The 24,823-nt window shown below is 39.8% G+C and overlaps 2 protein-coding genes across 8 annotated transcripts in view; one reads left to right on the top strand and one right to left on the bottom strand.

The window, feature by feature from the left end:
- Positions 1 to 15,825, top strand: part of TEX10 (testis expressed 10) — a 62,402-nt gene extending 46,577 nt beyond the window's left edge. For both annotated transcript variants that reach the window (XM_025935270.2, XM_086683596.1), the window contains exons 12-15: positions 7,372 to 7,452; positions 9,403 to 9,584; positions 13,911 to 14,121; positions 15,600 to 15,825. In XM_025935270.2, the coding sequence (XP_025791055.1) occupies positions 7,372 to 7,452; positions 9,403 to 9,584; positions 13,911 to 14,121; positions 15,600 to 15,713 (588 nt within the window). In that variant the 3' untranslated portion in view covers positions 15,714 to 15,825. The remainder of the gene's footprint in view (positions 1 to 7,371; positions 7,453 to 9,402; positions 9,585 to 13,910; positions 14,122 to 15,599) is intronic.
- An 820-nt stretch (positions 15,826 to 16,645) lies between these two features.
- The window catches only part of INVS (inversin), a 158,240-nt gene continuing 150,062 nt past the window's right edge, over positions 16,646 to 24,823 (bottom strand). For 5 of the 6 annotated variants that reach the window (XM_025912772.2, XM_086683594.1, XM_086683592.1 and 2 more), the window contains 3 exons: positions 22,513 to 22,742; positions 21,704 to 21,778; positions 16,646 to 18,078 (listed from right to left, as the gene is read on the bottom strand). In XM_025912772.2, coding sequence (XP_025768557.1) covers positions 17,927 to 18,078; positions 21,704 to 21,778; positions 22,513 to 22,742 — 457 coding nt within the window. In that variant the 3' untranslated portion in view covers positions 16,646 to 17,926. Of the gene's footprint in view, positions 18,079 to 21,703; positions 21,882 to 22,512; positions 22,743 to 24,823 lie in introns of those variants that run through there. The other variant, XM_086683591.1, reaches the window with a different exon arrangement.

Below are 24,823 nucleotides of genomic sequence, written 5' to 3'. Positions count from 1 at the left end.
TGGTACTATGTTTATATGTATGTTCTCCAACAATACTGGACTTTAAAAAAGTGAAAAGAAATAATGAATTGGTTTAACATCTGAAATTTTATCTTACTTCATAGTAAATGAAGAGAGCTAAGATAGATCTCCTGAGGTTAAGGCCTTGAATATTAGATTGGAGGGATTGGGCTTGCCAACAGTAGTGAGAGTAGTTTTAAAGGACAGACTGTAATTAATGTATGTAAACCATCATGATGTATTGGAGAAAACACTGTATGGGATTATTGGGCTCCAGATTCCAGGCATAGATTTACCTGTGTCTAGTTTGGTAACTTGGACAAGTCATATAGCCTTTATCTGATTATTTAAATTTTTCATAAGCACATCATCTGTGTAAAGCCAAAATAAAATTGTCATGAAAATGTTATCAGCTGTATTTCTGAAGTGAACATTTCTCAAGGACGTGTATTAAACTTCAAGGTTGCTGTCTTTGAAATGTTAAGTCATAATTAGGAAAAATCTGAAAGTCTCATTTTTAGTTTGTGAACTTAAGATTCCAGTTTTCTTTTGGATAAATTTTATTATTTAAGTTGGCCTTTTCATGTGAAAATATTTGACATACACATAGTTTTGACATCCTTAATGTAAACATTTATTTTTCTGATTATTTCATTTGAACAAGTTATTAGGACTGGGATTGCTCAGTTGTTTTGTAGTTTCATCTGTTTAAGCCAAAGTGATTCTTTTTCAAATCAGACTTTTTGTTTTTGTTTTTGTTTTTGTTTTTTTGAGTAGGTATTCACAAAATACAATTCAGAACAGAGGATAATATTAATAAAGTCTTCTTCCACTCCCTCTCAACTACCCATTTTTCCTCCCCGGTTTCTAAGTAAACGTGTTCTTTCAGATATCTTCTGTCTTCACAAATGACTAAATATATTGTCATTTTTTTTTTTTTTTTACAGAAGTAATATCCTTTATATGCTAACCTAGACCTTGTCATTTTCACTTGTATCTTTGTTATTATTTCTGAGCACTAAAGGAAGAGTTGTATGACCTTCCTGTTAATGATGGAAACTGTAGTTAACAGGGATCGAGCAAAAAGAGAACAGGAATCTCTGTGCGGAGATACCTTTTAGAAATGGAGATTTCTACTCCAGAGCCAATGAAAGGTTTTAAGGTTAATGTTAATTGTCATTTACAAAATACTGATTAGTTGTAAAAGAATGTTTTTTAACATGGATAAGCTCAGAATAATAATAATTATAATATATAAATTCAGCTTAAGAAATAAGAACATTTTTGTTTTTGAAACCCGTGTCCCTTTCCCTTCAGAGTAACACTGTCTTTAATTTTATCATATTTTTGTTTCTTTACAGTTTTATCGTAATTAGCATGTAACTCCAAACTATATTGTTGAGTTTTACGTGTTTACAAGTGAAACATTTTTTAGTAATTTTCTTTTTATTCAGTGTATTCTTAAAGGTATCTATGTTAATGTGTAAGCAGTAATTCATTGTTTTCGTTGCTGTATAGTATTCCATTGCAGTAAGATACCATGATTCATTGCTTTTGTAGTTTGAGTATTTTTAGCATTCCACTTTACCTCTCCTTTGGCATATTAGCTATGCCTCTTTGTTTTGTTTTTAGGTGTTTGCTCTTTAACTTAATACAGCCTTCCTTCAAACTATACTACTTTATACCATAATATAATGTGTAATGATATGTGAGGTCATTCTTATGTTTTTCTGTATGTAATGTTTTTTTTTCCTCTATATGCTTTTTTCTTCCTACATGTTGTCAAGATAATCTTTTTTATCACTTTCTTCAGCAGTTTGATTGTATTAATTAATGCCTTGGTGTTACTTTCTTAATTTTTTTTTTTTTTTTTTAAGCTTGATATTTGCTGAATGTTTTACTAGGTTTATAGTTTATTGTTTTGGGGAAAAAAATGTCATTCATTCCTTCAAAAGATGTTTTGGTTCCCTTCTTTGGGACTTAATTTACTTGTATGTTAGACCACTTGACATTGTCCTGTAGACCTTTGAGACTCTTTAACCTTTTTTTGCCATCTCTTGAGAAAGTATGCTGTATCTTCAAGTTCACTGATCTTTCCTGCATTATCTAATGTGCTGTTTAAATCTTAAAGATTTTTTTAAAATTAAGATTTCTTTTAGAGCAGTTCTAATTTGACAGAAAAATTGAAGGGAAGGAAAAGGTGTTTCCCCTGTATAATCCCTTCCCCCACATTTGCATAACCTTCTCCCTTATCAACATCCCCCACCAGAGTGGTATATTTGTTATAATTAATGATTCTATGTTGATATAATTACCCAAAGTCCACAATATACATTATGGTTTACTCTTGGTGTTACACATTTTATGGATCTGGACAAATGTATAATGCCACATATCCATCATTATGATCTCATATGAGTGTCTTTACTACCCTGATATCCTCTGTGCTCTGACTGTTCATTCTCCATGTCCCCCAACCCCTGACAACCACAGGTGTTTGTTTGTTTTCACTGTCTGTAGTTTTACTTTTTCCAAAATGTCATACATTTGTGAGTATGCAGTATATTGCCTTTTTTAGATTGGCTTCTTTCACTTCATAATACTCATTTAAGATTCCTCCTTGTTTTTTCGTGGCTTCATAGCTCATTTCTTTTTATTGCTGAATAATATTACATTGGATGTACCAGTTTATCTGTTCACCTGCTGAAGGACATCTTTGTTGCTTCCAAATTTTGATAATTATGCATAAAACTGTGTATATAGGTTTATAAACATCTGTGTGTAGTTTTTGTGTGGACATGTTTTTAACTGCTTTGGGTGAATACCAGGGAGAGCCATTGCTGGATTATATGGTCAGAGTGTGTTTAATTTGTAAGAAATTGTCTTCCAAAGTGGTTATACCCTTTTGCAATCTTAATCAGCAGTGGATGAGTTTCTGTTGCTCCAGATCCTTGCCAGCATTTGGTGTCAGTGTTTTGAATTCAGGCTATTGTAATAGGTATGTAGCATCTCATTATTTAATTTGGATTTCCTTGATAACCTGTGATGTGGAGCATCTTTTCATATGTTTATTTGCCATGTCTTCTTTGGTGAGGTATCTATTACGGTCTTTGGCCCATTTGTTAATTGGGTTGTTTTCTTTTCGAGTTTTAAGTGCTCTTTGAATATTTTGGTTAACAATCCTTTATCAGATATATTTTTGCAAAGATTTTCTCCCAGTCTATGGCTTGTCTTTTCATATTTTTGACATTATCTTTTGCAGAGAAAAATTTTTTAATTTTAATCAAGTCCAGCTTCTTTGTTTCTTTCCTGAATTGTGCCTTCAGTATTGTATCTATAATGTCATCACCATATGTAGGTCGTTTAGGTTTTTCTTCTAAGTCATTACAGTTTTGCATTTTGTATTTTACATTTAGGTCTGTTATCCACTCTGAGTTAATTTTTGTGAAGAGTCTAGATTCATTTATTTGTAGATGGATTGTTAAAGCACCATTTGTTGAAAAGACTCCATTGTCAAAGATCACTTGACTATGTGGGTCTGTCTTGCTGGGCTCTCTGTTTTGTTCCATTCATCTATTTGTCTATTCTTTAACCAATATTGCAGTGTCTTGATTAGTATAGCTTTACTGTAATTTATGAAGCTGTGTAATATCAGTCCTTTAACTTTATTCTTTTCCTTTAATATTGTGTTGGCTATTTTGGGTCTTTTTCCTGTTTAAATAAACTTCAAGATCAATTTGTTGATATCCACAAAATGACTTACTGTTTTTTTGTTTTTTATTTTTAATGTTTGTTTATTTTTGAGAGAGCGAGAGCAAGCAGGGGAAGGACAGAGAAGAGGGAGACAGAGAATCCCAAACAGGCCTCACACTGTCAGCACAGAGCCTAATGCAGGGCTCAAGTCCATGAACCGTGAGATCATGACCTGAGCCAAAATCAAGAGTCGGATGCTTAAGTGACTGAGCCACTCAGGCCCCCCTAACTTACTCATGACACTGATAGCAAGAGTAGTATGCACTGGGGCGCCTGCGTGGTTCAGTCAGTTGAGTGTCTGACTCATGTGGCTCAGGTCATGATCTCACAGTTCATGGGTTTGAGCCCTGCATCGGGCTGTGTGCTGACAGTTCAGAGCCTGGAGCCTGCTTGGGATTTTGTGTCTCCCTCTCTCTGTCCCTCCCCTGCTTGTTTGTTTTCTCTCTCTCTCTCTCTCTCTCTCTCTCTCAAAAATAAATAAAATTAAAAAACAAAATAGCATGCACTACCAACTGAACCAGCCAGGTGCCCCCTCAACAGTGTTCTTTTTTAAATTAATTGATTTTTAATTTAAGAGCAGGGGAGAGGGGCAGAGAGAGAATCCTAAGCAGCTGACGCAGGGCTTGATTCCACGACCCTGGAATCATGACCTGAGCTGAAATCAAGAGTCAGACCTTCAACTGACTAAGCCACCCAGTACCTCTCAGTAATGTTCTATACACCCCAAATTGTTCATTGTATTTACTTGTAATATCTGTTTTGTTTCCTTCAGTTTGGTAAAGTTCCTCAGTCTTTCTTTGTCTTTCATTGACCTCGACACTTTGAAGTACATTGGGACAGTTATTGTGTAAAATTTTCCTCCCATTTGGATTTATGTTCCCCTATGGTTAGATTCAGGCTATATGAATTTGGTAGGAATATGACACAAGTGATGCTGTGGTTTTCTGACTGCATCCTGTCAGGTGGTGCATGGTTTTGATTTGTCCCATTAGATACTCACTTTGATTACTTGATTAAGTGCTGTCTGTCTACTTTTCCACTGTTTACTTTTTCCCCTTTGTAATTAGTAATGATTTATGAGGAGATACTTTGAAACAGTGTTAATGTCCCAGTCATTTTTATTAGTCTATTTATTAGTTTGTGTTAATACGGTTTCCTATTTTATTCAGTGGGTCACTATAGAATATAGTAGTTTCTTTGTTCTTCTGACATGTACTCATTTTTTTCTGAGTACGTTTTTACTTCCTTGTACCACAGATTGTTCTAGATTCATACGTGATTTTCACTGTCCCAGCCCTGCAATCAGGTATTTTTCGAAGAGGCCAATTTTCCTTTAAGTGGAGAATGGTATCTTGAAACCAACTTCAGGACTCTGGGTGTGGTCATTGCTTTTGGACCCTGGTGCTCCCAGACTGTCGGTGGACAGAAATCAGGAATTTAACACTGCAGCGTTCATTCTAGTTGTCTTCTTTTCCTCTTGTACCTGCCTTTTCTGAAGGTTAAGAACCCTGGTTTCCGTTATACTTAATTTACTTGATCAATTTCTTTGTCCATAATTGATCTTTTGGTGCTATCCCTCTCCCATGCAGGCATCTTCTTTTTTTTGTTTTTTTTCCCCCATTCTGGCATCTTCACTCCATTTGAACTCCCAACTCTGTGGGGACAGTCTACTTCTATTTATTCATGAATGGCCTTCTCTGGGCCACTGCAGCTCTCCTACCCATTCCAGTGCTGTTTACCTAACTCAGCCCCACCCAGTGGCTTTAGAACTGAATTGTTCAGGAAGGGAAGGGGTGGTGGAAGGGAAGGGATTAAATGGTTATTTATTGGGAATGAGCCCTTATTTTGTTGTTGTTGTTGTTGTTGTTTTTAGTTAGTGCTCGTTCATGCATCCATGAGCAGGGTGGGCAGGCCAGAGAGAGAGCTTGCTTGCAAGCAAGCAGAGGACAGTCAGCAGGGGAGAGAGAATCAAAAGCAGGATTTGCTCTGTCAGTGTGGGGCCTGACGTGGGGCTCGAACTCAGGAACCATGAGCTTATGACTTGAGCCGAAACCAAGAGTCAGATGCTCGAGCCACCCAGGCACCCTGAATGGGCTTTCTCAATTGCAATTTACCTTTTATTAATGAAAATATTCACTGCTTGTTTTTGAGTAGGAAGATGGTATTAGAAATACGTTGTTTACATTGTTACTTATAAGCATAGAAGAGAAGAAAAATTGCCGTGTGTAAACTCTGGGTGGTATTAATTTACAAGAGGTTTTCCAGGGAAATAATGCATAGAGCTGTTGATTTTTTCCAGAGTTGACTGACCATTCCCTTAAATTTAGCTATACTGTCCTCTTTCTAGATTGATATTCTTCTTTTCCACCAGTCTTTTGTCTTTCCATTGTGATTCTTTTCACATATTTCACTTTTGGCACTCCCCTCAGCTTCTGGAATGGTGTAATGAAGTCTCTGAAGGACTTGATGTTGGCTTCCCTCCTCGTGTTTCCTTGAGAACTTAGAAAATTAAAAATACTGAGGATTTGACTCTCACTTCCCTTATATTTTTCTTCTTTTCCTGTGGACTGTTCTCTTCCTTTTACTTTTGGGGACTAGGAGGCAGTGTTCTATTAATTTGAACAGGGTATTAGTATTTTCTGGATCATAAGTGTTTTTCTATTGTATGTTTTCTCACCAAATGGAAAAAAGGCTTTTTAGTCCTTTGTTCACATCATTCAGATTTTTCTGTTGTAGCACTTATTAATAGAAATAGTCTTTACTTTGGTAGATTGAAGCTACTCTTTTAGGGCTGTGAGAAGAGTTTCTCAGTCTTTCATTCCTGTACCTGGTACCTAATAGGACTAGTTCAGTGCTTAGTAAATGTTTAAATAAGGAGTTGTTTGGAAAATTAGCCCATATATGAGATGTGATTGAGTGACCTTTGATACTTGCATCTTCAAAGTCATTATTTTCAAGAAACTAAAATTAGAACTATGTTATGATCCAGTAATTGCACTATTAGGTATTTATCTAAAGGATACAGAAATACAAATTTGAAGGGTTACATGCACCCCAATGTTTATAGCAGCATTATCAATAGCCAAACTATGGAGAGAGCCCAAAAATGTCCATTGACTGGTGAACAGATAAAGAAGATAGGGAAGAGGTCGTATAGATAAACAATGGAATATTACTCAGCCATTAAAAAGAATGGAATCTTTCCATTTGCAACGATGTGGATGGAGCTGGAATGTATTATGCTGAGCGAAATAATCAGAGAAAGACCAATACCATATGATTTCACTCATGTGTGGAATTTAAGAAACAAAACAGATGAACATATGGGAAGGGGGAAGAAAGAGAGAAGAAAACAAACTGCAGGAGATTCTTTAATGATAGAGAACAAACTATGGGTTGTCAGAGGGAGCGTTAGATGTTGTATGTAAGTGATGAATCACTGAATTCTATTCCTGAAACCAGTGTTGCTCTTGTAAACTAAAATTTAAATTAGGAAAAAAAAGTCATTTTTTTTTTTTTTTTAAGTGTCCTGTTGTATATAGGGTGAGTAGGTTAAAAAAAAGTCTATAGAACTGATTTGATCCTGATTTGGTTACTGGTTTTCTCCTTTTCTGACAGACAGTTTGTCACAGTTTATTGGTTATCCCTGCCCGAAGCCAGAGTTTTGACATCCTGCAGAGTGCCATCAGTAAGCATTTGGTAAATATACTTAAAAATTTTTTTTTGTTGCTACTTAAAAAAGCGTAGAGAATCCTTGGTTAAAAGTGGGTTTGCCATAGGCAAGGAGAGAGTGTCTAGACTGAGAAGTCTTGATGTTTTTCTTGGCTGTTACTAATTAATTCTGACCTTGGGAAAATCCCCCTTTTCCAGGACCCTACTTTCTACATCTGCAATGAAGGGCCTTTAAAAAAAAAAAAAAAGTTTATTTGGGAGAGAGCACGCACAAGGGAGGGGCAGAGAGAGAATCCCAAGCAAGCCCCGTGCTGTCAGTTCAGAGCCCGACAAGGGGCTTGATCTTACAAACCACAGGATCATGACCTGAGCCAAAATTGAGTCAGATGTTTAACCAATTGAGCCACCCAGGCACCCCTGCAATGAAGGGCTTTAAAATTATACCTCAGGTTCTTCTGACATATAGTGCTTTAATGAACACAAACCTGGTGTTTGTGTATTGGGAATCCAGCATCCAGACTGGGGTCTGATTTCCACCTTGAATATTTGGGTTCTAAACGAGGGATATAGCCTAACAGGTTCAAGGCCTGGCCACTAGAAGCAGCAAGCTAAGCCTTGCGACTGTTTGGTCTTCTGGCTAGTCGGTGTCTCTTGTTCCCAAAAACCTGGGATTTTGCTTTTTAGCTTCCTCCAATGTTTATGTTTAGATTTTTGGCTTATTATAATTATCCTTAGTGCAGAGGAAACTCCCACAGTTTTATCTTTCAGGCACTGTCACTTTTTTGGGTAATTTTATAGGTACATTCCAACCCCCTTTTCTCCTTTAAAATGTTACTTCCCTTGAGTTGGAAGAGTACTGCTTTGAATTTCCAGTGCTCTTTTTTCTCTGTTGTCAAACTTCTAATCTTTATCCCGTGTGTCTCTAAAGATCTCTACCACTTTTCTTTTCACCTCCACTCCAGATATTTATGCCCTCCTTTGACTACATTCATTATTCTAGTAAAAGATTAACATGCCAGTCTTGGGCACTATTTTCAAACAGCCTGATCAGAGCCTGCAGACTTTTTCATGATGACTTAACAGTAGTTTCCAGGAGATTTAAACCATGCATACATAACAGTTGTAAGTTAGAGTCCACCTTAATGACAGATAGTAGAGTCCAGATGAATACACAAACCATGATGTCCCTTATCGGGGTTTTGAGGCAGTGAAGCAGTCAAGTGTTAAGTATAGTAATGTCTTACTCCAGGGTGTTTTACTTAGTCATGTCTGAATGACTAGCTAAATTAAAGGGCAGGGGTAGGCTAATTGTAAAATGAACTTCGGTTTGTACATTTAATTACCTGGGACTGAGGTGGTGCCAGAAATGAGAGTTTTCTAGTGTGAAGAATCTAAAAATCATGGAAATGTGGTTGGTTGTATCAAGATTTGGGGCGGGGGGAGGGTGCATAAAGTAATCCTTTCAAATGATATTTCTGACCATCAGAAATTGTAATGTCTTAAATTTTAGTAGACTCATGGAGGGAAGGCAGTAGATTAGGTTAATAGTATTTCTTGAGTTGGCATGTTTTCAAAGTTATTTAACGTAGTAATTAAATTCTTTTTTTTTTTAAGTTTATTTTGAGAAAGAGAGTGCGTGTGCGCATGCAGGAGAGGGGCAGAGAAGTGGAGGAGAGAAATGCAAGCAGGCTCCATGCTATAAGTGACACAGAGCTCAATCTTACGGTTTGTGAGATCATGACTTGAGCTGAAATCAAGAGTTGGATGCCTACTTGACTGAGCCACCCAGGCACCCCTAGTAATTAAATTCTTAAGGGAAAACAGGACCTTAAGTTGTGGCAGGTTGTGTGTATAATGTATGCACTGTTTTTCAGTAGAAGTGATGTTAGGTTAACTCTCCAGTTAATGGGATTTGTTTTTTTCATGGAGAGAAGGACGGTTGTGAAGAGGTTATTAATCTAATTTTTCTCTTCCTAGGTTGGGCTGACTGTAATTCCTGACAGTACAGCTGGCTGTGTTTTGGGTGTTATCTGTAAGCTCCTGGATCATACGTGTGTACTTAGTGAGACTCTACTACCGTTTCTGGCTTCTTGTTGCTACAGTCTTCTTTATTTTCTGCTCACTTTAGAGAAAGGAGAAGCAGAACATCTAAGAAAAAGGTAATAGTTTTTGTATTCTTTGACTTTAATTTTTTTCTACCTATTCCAGTTTTCCCCACCAAATAAGTAAATAAGAATAAATAAAATCAAAAAATTTTTTAAAGAGGAAAGAGTGAAAGAAAATTAGATTTAATAAATACCCTGAATTGTCTTTCAGAATTTGTATAAACCTTAACTGGATTTCTCTTTATTGTTTCATAAATTCCCTTTGTATTGTAAGAGGATTTTTAGTTTTTGTTTTTCTTTTAAACTACAAATTTGAAAAGTTAGATGGCATTTTAAAATTTCTTGGGAGCTTTCATTATTAATGTTGCTGTAGGTCTAGCAAGGAAAAAAAAATCTACCTTTACAAGAATGCAATCACTAATAAATACAAGCCTTTATTAAAACTAGCCAGAGTAAAAATCTTTAAATTCTTGGATTTAAGGAAATTTCTAAGATATTGGTGTTTATATTAGTACTTTAGCTCTTACTATTCATACTAAAGTTTCTAGCATAGTTTGGAACATGTCACTTTAATTTAAAAAAGTATTCTCATGCTTATGTTCTTATTGGTAATGCCTGTTAAAATTTTGGGGCGCCTGGATGGCTCAGTCAGTTAAGTGTCTGCCTTGGGCTCAGGTCATGATCTCGTGATTTGTGAGTTCAAGCCCCACCTCATGCTCTGTGCTGACAGCTCGGAGCCTGGAGCCTGCTTCAGATTCTGTGACTCCCTCTCTCTCTGTGTCCCCTCCCCTGCTCATGCTCTGTGTCTGTGTCTCAAAAAATAAACGTTAAAATTTTTTGTAGAAGGTTTTTAAAAAAAATCTAACAGATGAACAAAGATCAGAAAATAAAAATTATTCTATTGCCTGTTAACATTTTAATTGTCTTTCTAGTTTTTTTAACTTTTATATATCATAAGAATAAACACGTATATAAAGAGTAAGTTTAAACTGAATATCCATTTAACCAACTTCCACGTTCAGAAATAGAACATCATCAACACACACTCTGTGTAATCTCTAGTTAGATTTCTCTTCTATACCCCCCAGAGATCACTTTTGCGTGTTAAATAACAAAAATTCAGCCTGGTACATTTTAAACATCTAATTGGGTTTATTAATTGATTAATTAATTGGGCAGCATCCCATTTAGCAAGTAGAGGGGAGCTCTAAAGGACTACAGAATAGGAAAGTTTTTTTTTTTTTAATTTTTTTTTAACGTTTATTTATTTTTGAGACAGAGAGAGACAGAGCATGAATGGGGGAAGGTCAGAGAGAGAGAAGGAAACACAGAATCCGAAACGGGCTCCAGGCTCTGAGCTGTCAGCACAGAGCCCGATGCGGGGCTCGAACCCACGAACTGCGAGATCGTGACCTGAGCCGAAGTCGGACGCTTAACCGACTGAGCCACCCAGGCGCCCCTAGGAAAGTTTTTTAAAGGTAGACGGGGAGTTGAAAGAAGGAAATTATTAGTAAAGAATCCATTGTTGAGGCAGGGAGACTCTCCGGAATCGTAAGGATCTGTCAGTACGTTTTTCCTAGTGCTGATCAAGAAGTTCCCATGTTGACTGGTTAAAGTTTTTTGGGGGGTTGAAACTGCAGTTAGGTTAGGTATTAAGTCTTGGTTTACTGACTTAGGGCCTTCACCTGAGTGATGCCATTTTGAGTTTATAGGTTTTTTGTTTTTGTTTTTTTTCTTAATGTTTATTTTTGAGAGAGAGAGAGAGAGGAGAGAGAGAGACAGAGACAGAGTATGAGTGGGGGAAAGGCAGAGAGAGAGGGAGACAATCTGAAGTAGGCTCCAGGTTCTGAACTGTCAACCCAGAGCCCGATGTGGGTGGAACATAACCAACTGTGATACCATGACCTGAGCTGAAGTCAGATGCTTAACTGACTAAGCCACCCAGGTGCCCCTGTAGTTTTCTTGTTAAGTTGCCTTCTAATTAAAAATTTTGTGTGTATCTGTAAACAATATAATTTTTGTTTGGCATATTTTAAGAATATCCTACTGTATGTTTTTGTGATTTGATTGTAACCATTGTTGTCATTCATGTTGATTGAAAAACTGATTTCATTTTTGTTTCTCCATACCAGGGCTAAGCAAACTTTTCTGTAAAGAGTCAGATAATAAAATATTTTAGGTTTTTCGTGCCAGTAAGTCTCTTGTCAGAGCTGTTCAACACTGCCCTGGTAACACAAAAGCAGCAACAGATTACATGTAAATGAATGCATGTGACTGTGTTTCAATAAAACTATTTACAAATATGGGCTCTGAGCACAACTGGCTCCAGTACAGGTGCTCTACAGTATTTTGTCATGTGAATGTACCCCAACTTACCAGTTTTGCTGTCAAAGATCTTTTATACACACACACACACACACACACACACACATATATACACACATATACACACACATATATACAGATATAAATATGTATATATATACACATATATAAATATATATACACACATACACATATAAATATTCATATATAATATATATAATTATAATATTAATATAATCGATAATTAACAATTATGTAACAACCAATATTAATATTTATATAATATATAATTATATATATAAATATATACACACATACACACACACACACATATATACACTCTTAGGAAAACCTAGGAATGGCTGTTCGTACGGTATTTCTTCTGTTGCTTGTGGTACCCAGGTCTCTTGTATTTCTCTTTGGCTTGACAGTTTTCTTTAATTGTGTGAAGGTGGAATACTAAACTTTATTGATCCATTCACTGTACTTATATTTAGTATTATGTAGAATCCATGAGCCTTTTTAGCACAGTTTTGATCAGCAGTCCACTCAAGTTAAAGTAGACAATGAATATATTGGGTCATTACAGGAGTAACTCATAAAATAAAACCCAAGGGCTAGGAATTTTGGAGGCAGGAATTGAAACCCATCAGGAACCAAAGTGGTTTTCTCTACTTTTTCTTCTGGATTGTGTAGTCTTTATCTCTGTGCCTTTGCCTCATTATTAGCTATGTCTGCAGACTGGCTTTTTTCTCCTTGTACGTGGCTATCCTAGCCTGGCTGTGCATGAGTCAATACTCCAAATAAAGTCTCCAAAAAGAGGATCTGGTTGGCTTAGAATGGAGTCAGTATCCACCTTTGATAGAGATGCTGCATGATGGAGTTGGGGAGGTTGATCAGATTGTGAAAGGGTTGCTGCTTCCACATCTAGAGGTAGTCAGATTCTCTTTGAAGGATCTGGGGACCACTCCTAATACGAAAACTATAACAGACTAAGGTCAGAGCCTTTAGCAGTCACTGGATTCTTTGTCCAAAGGGTATTGCTCCATTTAATGTGGTTGGCTACAAGTCCATTTACCTTCATCATAAAACGTTTTTGTTCTGCCCTATAGTGAAACCAAGGGAATGGTGCTTACTAAAATTAGGATTTACCATTTCTGGCCTTTCATAATCTAGTAACATGGTAGCAGTCCACTGACTGGCTTCTTTTCTGAAATCCATTTTGGTTCCTTGTGAATACATCTTTCTCTGCATATCTGCCCTGTTTAAAACATTGAAGAGGCTCAGAATCCAGGGCACAGCATTAAAATTTCATGGTTTGTTTTTGTTTTTAAATAAACTACTTTCAAAGTGGGGCTTGAATTCATGACCCCAAGATCAAGAGTCACATGCCCTACTGACTGAGCCAGGCATCCCAAGTTTTTTTTCTTTCTACCAGTGGGATATTCTGATTTTACCAGTGGGATTTTTTTTTTTTTTCAACGTTTATTTATTTTCGGGACAGAGAGAGACAGAGCATGAACGGGGGAGGGGCAGAGAGAGAGGGAGACACAGAATCGGAAACAGGCTCCAGGCTCTGAGCCATCAGCCCAGAGCCTGACGCGGGGCTCGAACTCACGGATCGCGAGATCGTGACCTGGCTGAAGTCGGACGCTTAACCGACTGCGCCACCCAGGCGCCCCATCCAGTGGGATTTTTGATGGTATGATAGTTGAATAATGTTCAGTGGTAGAAAACAGTATGCATATGTAGATTATTGTGTTCTTTGGCTAATTCTGTGTTATATATGATCACCAGAGCTTTAAGAATGTCCTGGTAAGCCCAGGAAAGTGTTGATTGCTAGGCTTCCTGGAACTTACCAAGTAGGGGAGAACAGCTGATTCTTCATTGGATTTGCTTATTCAGCTGTGACGAAACCCAGTTGTTAGTTTTGATTTGTGGGGTTTTATCAGAAAACACCACATTTCTTAAAAGGACATTTTCAGTTTTGGAAAATACAGAAAGGGTACTTTTGTGTGTGTTGGCTCACTGGCTCATTTTTGTCTGTTACTGTAGGGACAAGCTGTGGGGGGTCTGTGTCTCCATCCTGGCTCTCCTGCCTCGAGTCCTCAGGTTGATGCTGCAGAGCCTGCGGGTGAACAGAGCTGGACCTGAGGAGCTGCCTGTTGTGGGCCAGCTGCTTCGCCTGCTGCTTCAGCATGCACCCCTCAGGACTCATATGTTAACCAATGCCATCTTGGTGCAGCAGATCATCAAGAATATCACGGTAAGCATGGAACAGGGCTTTGTATTATTACTAGAAAAGGGATTCATGAGGAGGGCATGGGTGGGGTTCTCTGGGGAGGCTAGGCCTCCAGTGCATTGACTGACTCCTGGAATGAAGCCCACTGTGGTGATTTCCCAGGTTTTCCCCTGCTGACTAGCACCTGTCACTTAGCCAGAGGGAGGTCTTTGATCCAGAGTCAGTAATAAAAGGCTTAAAATATTCAAATTGAATTGGTCACAGGCAGGCAGCTTAGAAAAGGTACAGAGCATCAGAATCATTCCTACCAGGATTCTGGTACAGACTCTTGATTAACTGTGCTTATTCAGCATGTTTTTAAACCTGAGTTGTTAAAAAAAATTTTTTTTTGATGTTTATTCATTTTTGAAAGACAGAAACAGAGCACAAGCAGGGGTGGGGCAGAGAGAGGGGGACACAGAATCTGAAGCAGGCTCCAGGCTCAGAGCTGTCAGCACAGAGCCCGACGCGGGCTTGAACTCAAGAACTGTGAGATCGTGACCAGAGCCAAAGCCCGACGTGCAACCGACTGAGCCACCCAGGGGCCCCTAAGCTAAGTTGTTTTACTTAGCTGTAGGAATAGCAACTTCATTGAGTTTTGGTAACCATAAAGTGAGATCATTCAGGTAAAGTTTTTAGTGAAACTGACATTAAGTGCTCAACAAATGTTAGTTGTCACTGAAAACATTTAGCAGGAATAGGCTTACGGCCAGTTCCTAGTCACTTAGTTCACTGGAGAATACGAGGAAGTTAAGAAGTTGCAGGCTTCTGCTTTGTGTAATGGCTGGTTCTGCATTCATCTGTATCTGTTTTGCAGGGGCAGCTGTCTAGGATTCCTTTGGTGTTTTTGGTTTGGAAGAGTTAGAGGTTTTTTCTATAGGTATTTGGGGGTTTATTAGTTGATACCTGTAGTAGTACTTCAGAGTAATAGAGCTTATATGTGTATATAACACAAGTTCACGTTCTGAATATTCTCAGTAGGCTTGTAGAAATAATGAAAGAAGCAGCAGAATAATTCAGAAATAGAAGGGAAGAAAAGGCAAGAATTTGGATTGTTCAGAGGTTAGAGAACCAGCTCACCTCTATAAGGAAGAGAATGACAGATTGTCAGTCGGCCTTGCAGAATTATTCTCAGTTGATGTTAATGCAAAGATTGTGAGACTCGAGCATACCAAGGGAAGTCCAGAGTGTGGAGATGGTTGATGGTGAAATGTCATTAGTTCCTGGCAATATTTGAGAAGGAACAGATGAAACGAGAAACTGGTAGCACTTGTACTTGAGGTTGTACCCGGGAATTTTCACTACCTGTGGTAATGCCCAATTAACAAATATCCTGTGGTGATTGATAAATGTAGGAGATAGGATTGCGGTGGTTCTGAGATCTCGTTTGGGCGTGAAAAATACTGTCAGGTAGCATAACAACTTTGATATAATTCTCAAATTACTTTTGTTTTTCTCTGCAGACATTGAAGACTGGAAGTATTCAAGAACAGTGGCTCACAGACTTACATTATTGCTTCAATGTGTATATCACTGGGCATCCCCAGGGGCCCACTGCATTGAGTACAGTGTATTGAGTACAGTAAGAGGCACCATGGTACCTCCTGTTTGAAGTTGTTTATTCATGTCTATCTAATTTTGAAGAGAAACTGATGTAATGTTTGTCATTAAAGCTGAACTTTTAAAGAAGTTGTTTATGAACCTTCCTTTGCATTAAGGTAGGAAAATAACACAGGCTGGCTTCTTGGACCAGGACATTATACTTGGTCACAGGTGGGTAGAGTATTTTGCATTTCATAGAAACTAAATATTTACAAAATATGGAATGATACAGTACCTTCTGTTATTTACCAAGAACGAATCTTTGTGGTCTCAGTTCTAGTTCATTGAGACAGCAACAGAAACCAATTTTTTATTTGGGAATGGTTGCCTTTATCCATCATGACATTCAGCTCCTCACTGTGGAGTTCTGTTATTTACAGAGGTTTTCTAGCTCCTTCTGCAGGAGCAAGATTTCAAGATAGTACTACGGTTGTTTGAGGTTTTCCTCAAATGGTACTTGGTTTGATTTAGATAATTCTTCTTTCAAAATTACTTTCTACTAATGACCATTATAATTCTTTTAAAATTATAAGCCATATATAGTGATTTATGCTGACACCCACACCCCCAGTCAAAAAATCCATGTATAACATTTGACTACCCCAAAATTTTACTACTAATAGCCTACTGTTGACCAGAGGCCTTACTGATAATCAATTTACACATATTTTTTTCTGAGTGAGAGCGGGGAAAGGGAAGAGGGAGAGAGAGAATCTTCTAAGCATGCTCCACGCTCAGCGTGGAGCCCAACACGAGGCTCAATCTCATGACTGGGAGATCATGACCTGAGCTGAAGTCAAGACTCAGACGCTTAACCAACTGAGCCACCCAGGCACCTCTACACCTATTTTGTATACGTATTATATACGCAATTCTTATAATAAAGCAAGCTAGAGAAAAGAACACATTTGCAGTACCATGGCTATATTTATTGATACTATATACATTTATTGGAAAAAAATCCATGTTAAGAGGACCCACACAAACCTGGTTGTTCAAGGATTAACTATTTTCAGAATTATGAAATAATTAGCAAATTGTAACAAAAATCAAGGTAACTAACACTTTATTGCTGCTTATCTCTACCTGTCAGGACGGGTGGCAATAATCTTAAGAAAATGGAAATGCTCCTACTACAAATATTTGGGCCTAACATGCCACTGTTTATGCCTTCTGTCTACATTCCTATGGTAGCTTTGCTCTTAAAAATGTGAAAAAACTGGGGCACTTGGGTGGCTCAGTTGGTTGAGTATCCGACTTCGGCTAAGGTCATGATCTTGGAGCTTGTGAGGTTGAGCCCCGAATCAAGCTTGCTGTCTGCGCAGAGCCTGCTTCCAGTCCTCTGTCCCTTCCTCCCACTCCACTCCCACCCCTTCCCCTGCTTACGCTCTCTCTCAAAAACAATTTTTTTTTTTTATTTTTGAGAAGAGAGAGAGAGAATCCAAAGGGGAGGAACAGAGAGAGGGAGAGACAGAATCCAAAGCAGGCTCCAGGCTCTGAGCTGTCAGAACAGGGGGCTCGAACCCATGAACCATGAGTTCATGACCTGAGCTGAAGTTGGATGCTTAATCGACTAAGCCACCCAGGCACCCCAAATATAAATAAAACTTTTTAAAAAATGTGAAAAAGCCTATAACCACTGAAATTTATGCCAGGTGTTCTTATAGCTTGAATGTATGTAGGTTTAGCAGTTTTCCCTGCCAATAGGAATGGCATTTTGACAAGCTTGCTCACCTATAGGTCAGGCAGAAAATACAAGTGAATTGGTAGGTTATGCATGAATGGTCTGGTCCAACTGATAAAAATGGCTGCTATAGGACAGGCTCTTCCCCCTCTCATGTAGGTTCTTCCCTGGAGCCAAAAAACCAGGCTTGCATCAGCTGGCTGGCAGAAATCTCATGTTAGCGCTCATGTTCTTAGTTTGGCTTAGACGTTACTGTTAATTATGTGTTCTACTTTATAGCTGTACTGACTGAAGTGAGGGCAGACAGCTAGGAAGTTTTGCACGGGTATAGTCTACTGTGGTGGTTGTAGCACAGGCTAACAGTGCTGTATAAGAGCAGAAAGAAAACATCCTGACATTGTCATTCAGTTGTTACCATGTTTTCAGGCTAATAAGGCTTGAGGCATGAATATTAAAGTTTTCTCAAGATGGAAAAGTTAATCAGCAGAGAATTAGAACTCTGCACTAGCTATTCCAGTTCCCCCGGACACGGTCTTCCTCCACAGGTGGTCGAAGCTTTGTTTTGGTTTTTGATTGAGTAGCTGATTGCAGGTTATAAGAAAAATTCTTTGATCTTCCACTATTCTCAAGGAGGTGTATACACTGCAAGTTGCTCACTGTTAAAAGCAAATACCAGAGAGATATTTGTTATTTTTAATACTGAAAAGTTCATTGCTGGTGAGGTAAAGGTTTAGATATGGACTATCCAGGGAGCTAGGAAGGTGACAGCCAGTTTGTTGTAGAGACAGGTGACTTACCAACCTTGCATTTTACATCATCCTCCAAGATATAGGACATTTTTTTATTTTATTTTATTTTATTTTTTTTTCAACGTTTATTTATTTTTGGGACAGAGAGAGACAGAGCATGAACCGGGGAGGGGCAGAGAGAGAGGGAGACACAGAACCCCAGAGCCCGACGCGGGGCTCGAACTCACGGACCGCGAGATTGTGACCTGGCTGAAGTCGGACGCTTAACCGACTGCGCCACCCAGGCGCCCCATATATAGGACATTTTTAAAGATTGAGAGCGAAAGCACAAGTGGAGAAGGTGCAGAGAGAGGAAGAGAGAGAATCCCAAGCAGGCTCTGCACTATCAGTGCAGAGACTGACTCAGAGCTTGGACTCATGAACCATGAGGCAGTGACCTGAGCCGAAGTTGGACACTTCCACCCAGGTGCCCTGATACCTGACAGCTCTTGAAGAACCTTGACTGGGAGAGGCCAGGTACTTGAGCTGGGACTGGGACCTAGGTCTTCAGTCTGTCTAGAATAACTGGTATAGCTTTCTTTATGTAGGTCATACATAACACAAACACATATACACACGTATTTCTCAACTTGCCATGTACCACACACTAGGCTATATAGTACATTCTAGAAAGCCATTTCATTTGAAAATTTACTATCTTCAAGGATGACAGACTGATAGGCATATCAACCTTGAAATGGGTATTTTTAGGCCTTTTTATGACTTTGAAGTTACTTATAGGATGAAAACTTTTAAGATGTCACAGTTGGAAAACAGTGATGTATTCAACCCTCTTGCTGAGGCCAAATTGTTCTGTTTTTCCTCTCTCTGTGGAGCAAAGGAGCAAACATGAAAGGTGAATAGTTTCAGAAAGTTACAAACATGTCTTTTTCTCTCCTGGTTTTATTATGGTTATTTATTTATTTATTTATTTTTTTCAACGTTTATTTATTTTTTTTGGGACAGAGAGAGACAGAGCATGAACGGGGGAGGGGCAGAGAGAGAGGGAGACACAGAATCGGAAACAGGCTCCAGGCTCTGAGCCATCAGCCCAGAGCCTGACGCGGGGCTCGAACTCCCGGACCGCGAGATTGTGACCTGGCTGAAGTCGGACGCTTAACCGACTGCGCCACCCAGGCGCCCCTATTATGGTTATTTAAAGTGAACTACTGATACTGAATTCTGTTTTGGCTGCCTTTACTGTATCAAGTCTTGAGTTATCTGTATACCCATCTGTAGATGGGCAGGAATATTCTGCATTCATACAAAGGGGTTATCATTAGTAGTAATCACTTGAGCCATGGTTATTCCATTCATTGGAATGGGCTTTTTAAAGGTAGTTCTTTTATATTTAAAAAGAAGGGCTCCCAAATTTAGGAGTGTGAGCCCAAGCAAGGGAGAGAGGCAGAAGGGAGTGGTTGGGGGGGGTGGGGTGGGGGTAGAGAATGAATAAATCTCAAGCAGGCTTCCATGCTCATCACAGAGCTTAACACAGGGCTTGATCTCACTACCATGAGATCATGACCTGAGCCAAAATCCAGAGTCAGATGCTTAACTGACTGAGCCACCCAGGTGCACCCTGGAGGTTATATATTTATATACATATATAAGTTCTATGTATATGCTCTCTGACCAATACTATGCTGCTATTTTGTGGGTGGTATACGGGGGTTGCTGTTGAAGGACTAGAGAAAACAGGGATTGTGGAGTCTCCCAAATGCATGTAGAGAAACACAGGCCAAGGAGGCTATATACTTTGCTATATCCAGCTCACTTTCTGCTTCCTCTTTAAAGAGGTAAAGGCACTACTAAAGCCTCTCCTATGCTGGAAGTTGGGAGCAACAATCCTTGCTTAAGTATTTGAGCACCTACTGTGTGCCAAATAATTTCCTAAAAGTGAATAGACAGTGAGCAAATCAGAAGATCCTTAACCCCATGGAATTCTCAAAGCAAAAAAAATGAACTAACATTTTTATTCATGGAGAAGACCAAAATTAATGTTCTCTTTTTGGTTCAGTTGGGCACAACTGACACACAGAAATTTCTGCAATGTGGAATCACAGATGCCCATTTCCATGGAAACTATTTATAGATGCTTTCTGTATGAAACATATATGGGCTCCAGCTACACTAATTAGCAGCTCTGATAATCAGCTCACTGGATAGTGCCTTAATGTACATGTGTAGACTTAACAAAACCTTGTGTTCCCCCATTTAGGGTTAGGAAAAGATTCTCTTAAGACCTTGTCTGTTTTCAAGCCACTTAGAATTACATGTGTAGGACAAACAAGCTACTTGTTCATGTGAAATCCCAAAAAACCACTAAGTATATTTGAGTTTGTTTATTCGTCCCTTAACTGTGAACCCTTTGACTAAAAACCTTTTGTGTTTCTAAACACCTCATTTTTATGATTTCTGATGGTCTCAAGAGAAAAATCCAGGACTAAGTAAAAAAAAAATGTTTTATTTAAATGCTACTTTTCTGGTAGTTCTGTCTGACCATTGTTTTTGAAACTAATTTTCAATTCATTCAAGTAGAACAAAAGCTTTTTTTTTTTTTAAACATGGAAAGTTTCAAAGGAAATAAGGCCCACAGTTGTTAACTACCCTATCCACTACTCCCTGATCAGCCTGCCTATATTACATGAGTTGCCCAACCCATATTAAAGATTGGGCAGTAATTACACTGCCCCCTACCTCCAGGTTCTCCCCCCCCCCCCCCCCCACCCAATCAAAAACTAAATGAATGTTAAAGTTCACGCTGACAGTCATTGTTCACCTTCCAGCTGCACTCTATTCCTGCAGGATGACTGGATCAGCAAGGGTGGGGTGGGGGGAGCGTGTTGCCATAGCCACCCATGAACAACACTGGATCTGGCATTAACTGCTGACAGCACTGAACTTATCACCCAGATTTAATGCTGGTGTGAATGAAGGGGGCCCAGAGTAAAATACTCTTGTCTTGCGGCTGAAAAGAAAGTTCCATGAGCATGAGTGAAATTGTGCACGGTGAAGCCTGAGCAGGACGTGTTATTAGATATTACATGTCCCCTTCATGGGCCGTGAAAGGCAAAGGCCAGAATTTGTGGTTAAGGAACCTCTCAAGTTTGGGAAGGAGATGAAGAATCTTAATGTGAAATCAATACAGAACAAGAATTCCCAAGGTATTACTTTGAAGAATGACAGTATTTTCATTTTCCCCCCTTCATGTGAACAAGTATGTAAAAGTACCATTTATTGTCTCTACTGGAGGTAATGTTAACAATAACTTGTGGTTGTGAAAATAACTTGCCTGTTAGGGAGGCATGTTGATTGCAGTAATAATTCCACGAAAGGGGAATGAAAAACATGTACACCTCAAAGGAAATGACCATTGGAAATTCCTAGCAATCTCTGTCCTCATGTCTTCCATCTTTGAGGATGAAACAAAAAAGGCAAATGCTTCCCCACATTGTCTTCCCAATCTGCTTTGCCAGTGCAGTGGCTACCTTACCTGAATTGAGATGCAGCACAGGATGGGCTTTGGAAGATCTTGTGGGATGAGGAACTTTCCCTTCTTGAGAACAACCTGAAATCAACCAACAGTGACTATTCCTCTCTGACCAAGGTTAGCTGTGGCCTCACCAAGTTCTAAGTAACTTTTTGAGGTAAAGGCTTGAGCTTGTTGATATCTGCCAAGAGAAATTAGGTATGGTGTGGAAATACCATGTAGGCCCAGAGTAAAGTCCTGAGATTTTGCTGCCTGGGCTGCAGATCTATTTCTCAAGTGCCTTGGCTCAACTTTTTTCTTCTGGGGAGCTATCTAGGCCTCTTCTCTGCTGAGTTTATTTGAATGGGTTCTTTCCAGAGCTGAAAATGTCCCAATTTAAAGCAATTCATCTGCTGAGCAAGTATTTACTATTGTGCGTGGGTCTGGGGCATTCCCACAGATGGGCAGCCCTGTACTATTTTAGCATAAGGAAGGTCAAAGTGAGGCAGGCAAGGTGTTCCTGCTTCTGGAGCCCTCCAAATGGGTAATATAAGGGGAGGACCCAAGCAGTGGTCTGGAGGGGTTTAAAGGGTAATGAAGGCCAGCAGAAGACCTCTTGATTGAGATGCCAGAATGCATCATCAAACCAGTTCCGAGCTAGAATTGCTGGAGGGGAGGCATTAAATGTGTGTTGAAAATTCTCTTGGTTCTTGGAAGTAAAGTTCCTATCTGAATGGAGGTTTGCCCAGTGTAATTAAATCCCATTTCAGATTCTGATGCAACACTCTGGGGGTGCTTGTTGTCAACTACAACGTGCCCAGAAGGACATTTACCATAGATCTGCTTGAGTACTAAGTGTCTGGTGGACTTTGTGCCTGAGCTGCCCTTGGATGGACTCTTCGTGGTCCTGCTTACTGCAGTGGTCTTTGGGGGGGTTAGTTCCAGTTCTTTCCTCCAAACTTGGAGCAGCAATGCCAGGCACTCTCGGTTCCATCTGTCCACATCTCTGGTTCCAAGCTGCTTCATGTGCAGAAGGTGGGACAGGTGCTTCCTAAGCTGGTAGCTGGTGAGGTCAGAAGAGAGGAGAGACTTTAAGATCACAGTACTGAGAAAAGAAAGTTTCCTTAGGGTTCCTAGAAGCTATAGGTATAGTTTGCTGAACTGGGAGATTCATTTAAGCTCCCATTCCTAATTTACAGTGGCAGTAGGTTTAATGTTGAAAAAAAAAAAATCATTATTTTTTTAAATCAAACAGTTCCTGAACTAGGAATCAGATGAATCTGCCCTCAGGGTGGGTTGGGCTAATGTGTAAATAAATGAGAAGTACTATGTAAAACTGAGGAGCTAGATTGCATGAGATCATGTGAGACTGATAATTCCTGGTGGTCTGGTAAGGCCTTATAAGGCTGATACTTGTGCTGGGCTTTAAAGGATGCATAGGAGCTTACTGGGCAGAGAAGGGTACTCTAGGCAGAACTGGCGTAAGTGGAGATATGGACATTTGTGCCAGGAAAGTAATGAGAGGTGTACGAAGCATTGTGTATTTTGTGAAGAAGGATGGAAGGCTAGGCTACACTGGAAGGAGCCAACATTTGTTCAGAGCCATGTCAGGCACATTCCTCACGATTAAGGTGAAAATCCATCAAGTAGACAGGGCTGAGTAGATGGCACATCACACCAGGATGACAACATAGGTTGTTCCTTATTCCCTTTACCAAAACAACTAACAACTATTCATGGATAAGACACCACTGAGAAAGTCCTAGAACATGGGAGAGACCATGCACCACAGGGGCCAAGACAGACTACAATGGTATATGAGGAACAGCTACATGCAGACTGCACTGCCCCTCCATCAGGCTGGTGTAACACCACACCAAAATGACTTTAGCCTATGGTTCCTCAAATGGGAAAAAGGAACCCAGGGTGGAATCCAGCACCCCCAGCATTGTAGGTCACTTCTTGGGAGCCCCCACTCTGGTCTCATCCCATGGGGATTGCCAGGGAATCTGTGGGACTTGGCCACTGGGAGTCTGTGATGGGGAAGGTAGGGGCTTGCAACAACCAGTATGTGGGTCTTTGCAGACCAAGTTCCTACCTGCAGTGTCCAAGTAGTAGTCCCAATCTTTAATTTTGCTCATCTGCAGAGCCAAAACAGAGGTGCGGTCTGACCAGGGAACTCAGCAGGGTGCCTGAGTGGTTCTTAAAGAGACTTGTCACCGCTGGAAGTCTGGTGTGCTTCAACTCAGGCAGGGGAGCTGAGGCATAACCTGGCCCACACATGAGTGTTGCTCCTGGCCCTGCCTGACCAAAGCCTGGACAGACCACCTGGAGAGGTATAGCAGGTAGAGCTGGTTATCTGCAAAGCAAAAACCGTGGCCCTGTATAGCCAGGGACCTTGGGGTGCAGGTCAGCTTGAGTCAGCCACAAAACTTTAGGCCTTGGAGCTGGTTCTCATGCTCTCCATGAACAGGGAAAGTGATTCATAGCCCTAGCCATTGCTGAATAGAGCCTTCAGCCCATCTGACCAGGAAACCTAGCCAGATCACACAGGAAAGCTGTGTAGCCCATCCAAAGACCTTGTTATAGTGGCACTTGAAGAGAAAGCACAACCTGGTACTATCCCTGTCTGCACTGCAAAACTGGTGGCCCCACCTGGCCAGGAAACTCCATGCACAATCTTGTCTGACTTGAGTCCCCAAACAACCTGTGCAGGCCTTATGGCCTGTCCTGCTGCTCTGTCAGTTCAGGGAAGTGACTTCATAGCCCCACCTACTAGTAAGCCTGACTAGAAAACCCAGGCACCTGCAGAGCCCATCCTAAAGCCTTGCTTGGGCAGAGAACCAACTCAGCAGTCCTATTCAACTATTCCCAGCTAGCAGCACACCCCACCCCTTGCCCCACCCCAACCTCAGAGCTTGCCCTGCCCAAAAACAGACGGCCTTAAAAGCAACCTTCATCTGCCCAAGAATGTTACTAGTAGACATGTCCAGAAACCCAAACTGAGCTGCCTGGTGAAGAACTCTTGGTTAAAGCAAACCTATGAAGTATGGAAGAGTAGACCACTTCTTCAAATGTTGAGATAGCAGCATCAGAAATTAGGAATCACAAAAGAATCAGGTAGACATGACCATGCCAAAGGAA

This window comes from Puma concolor, chromosome D4 (assembly GCF_028749965.1).
Source record: "Puma concolor isolate L17-30 chromosome D4, mPumCon1.1.hap2, whole genome shotgun sequence".
Taxonomy (NCBI): Eukaryota; Metazoa; Chordata; class Mammalia; order Carnivora; family Felidae; genus Puma; species Puma concolor.
The sequence above is the reverse complement of the archived record's forward strand: the minus strand, read 5'-3'. Positions and strand labels throughout refer to the sequence as shown.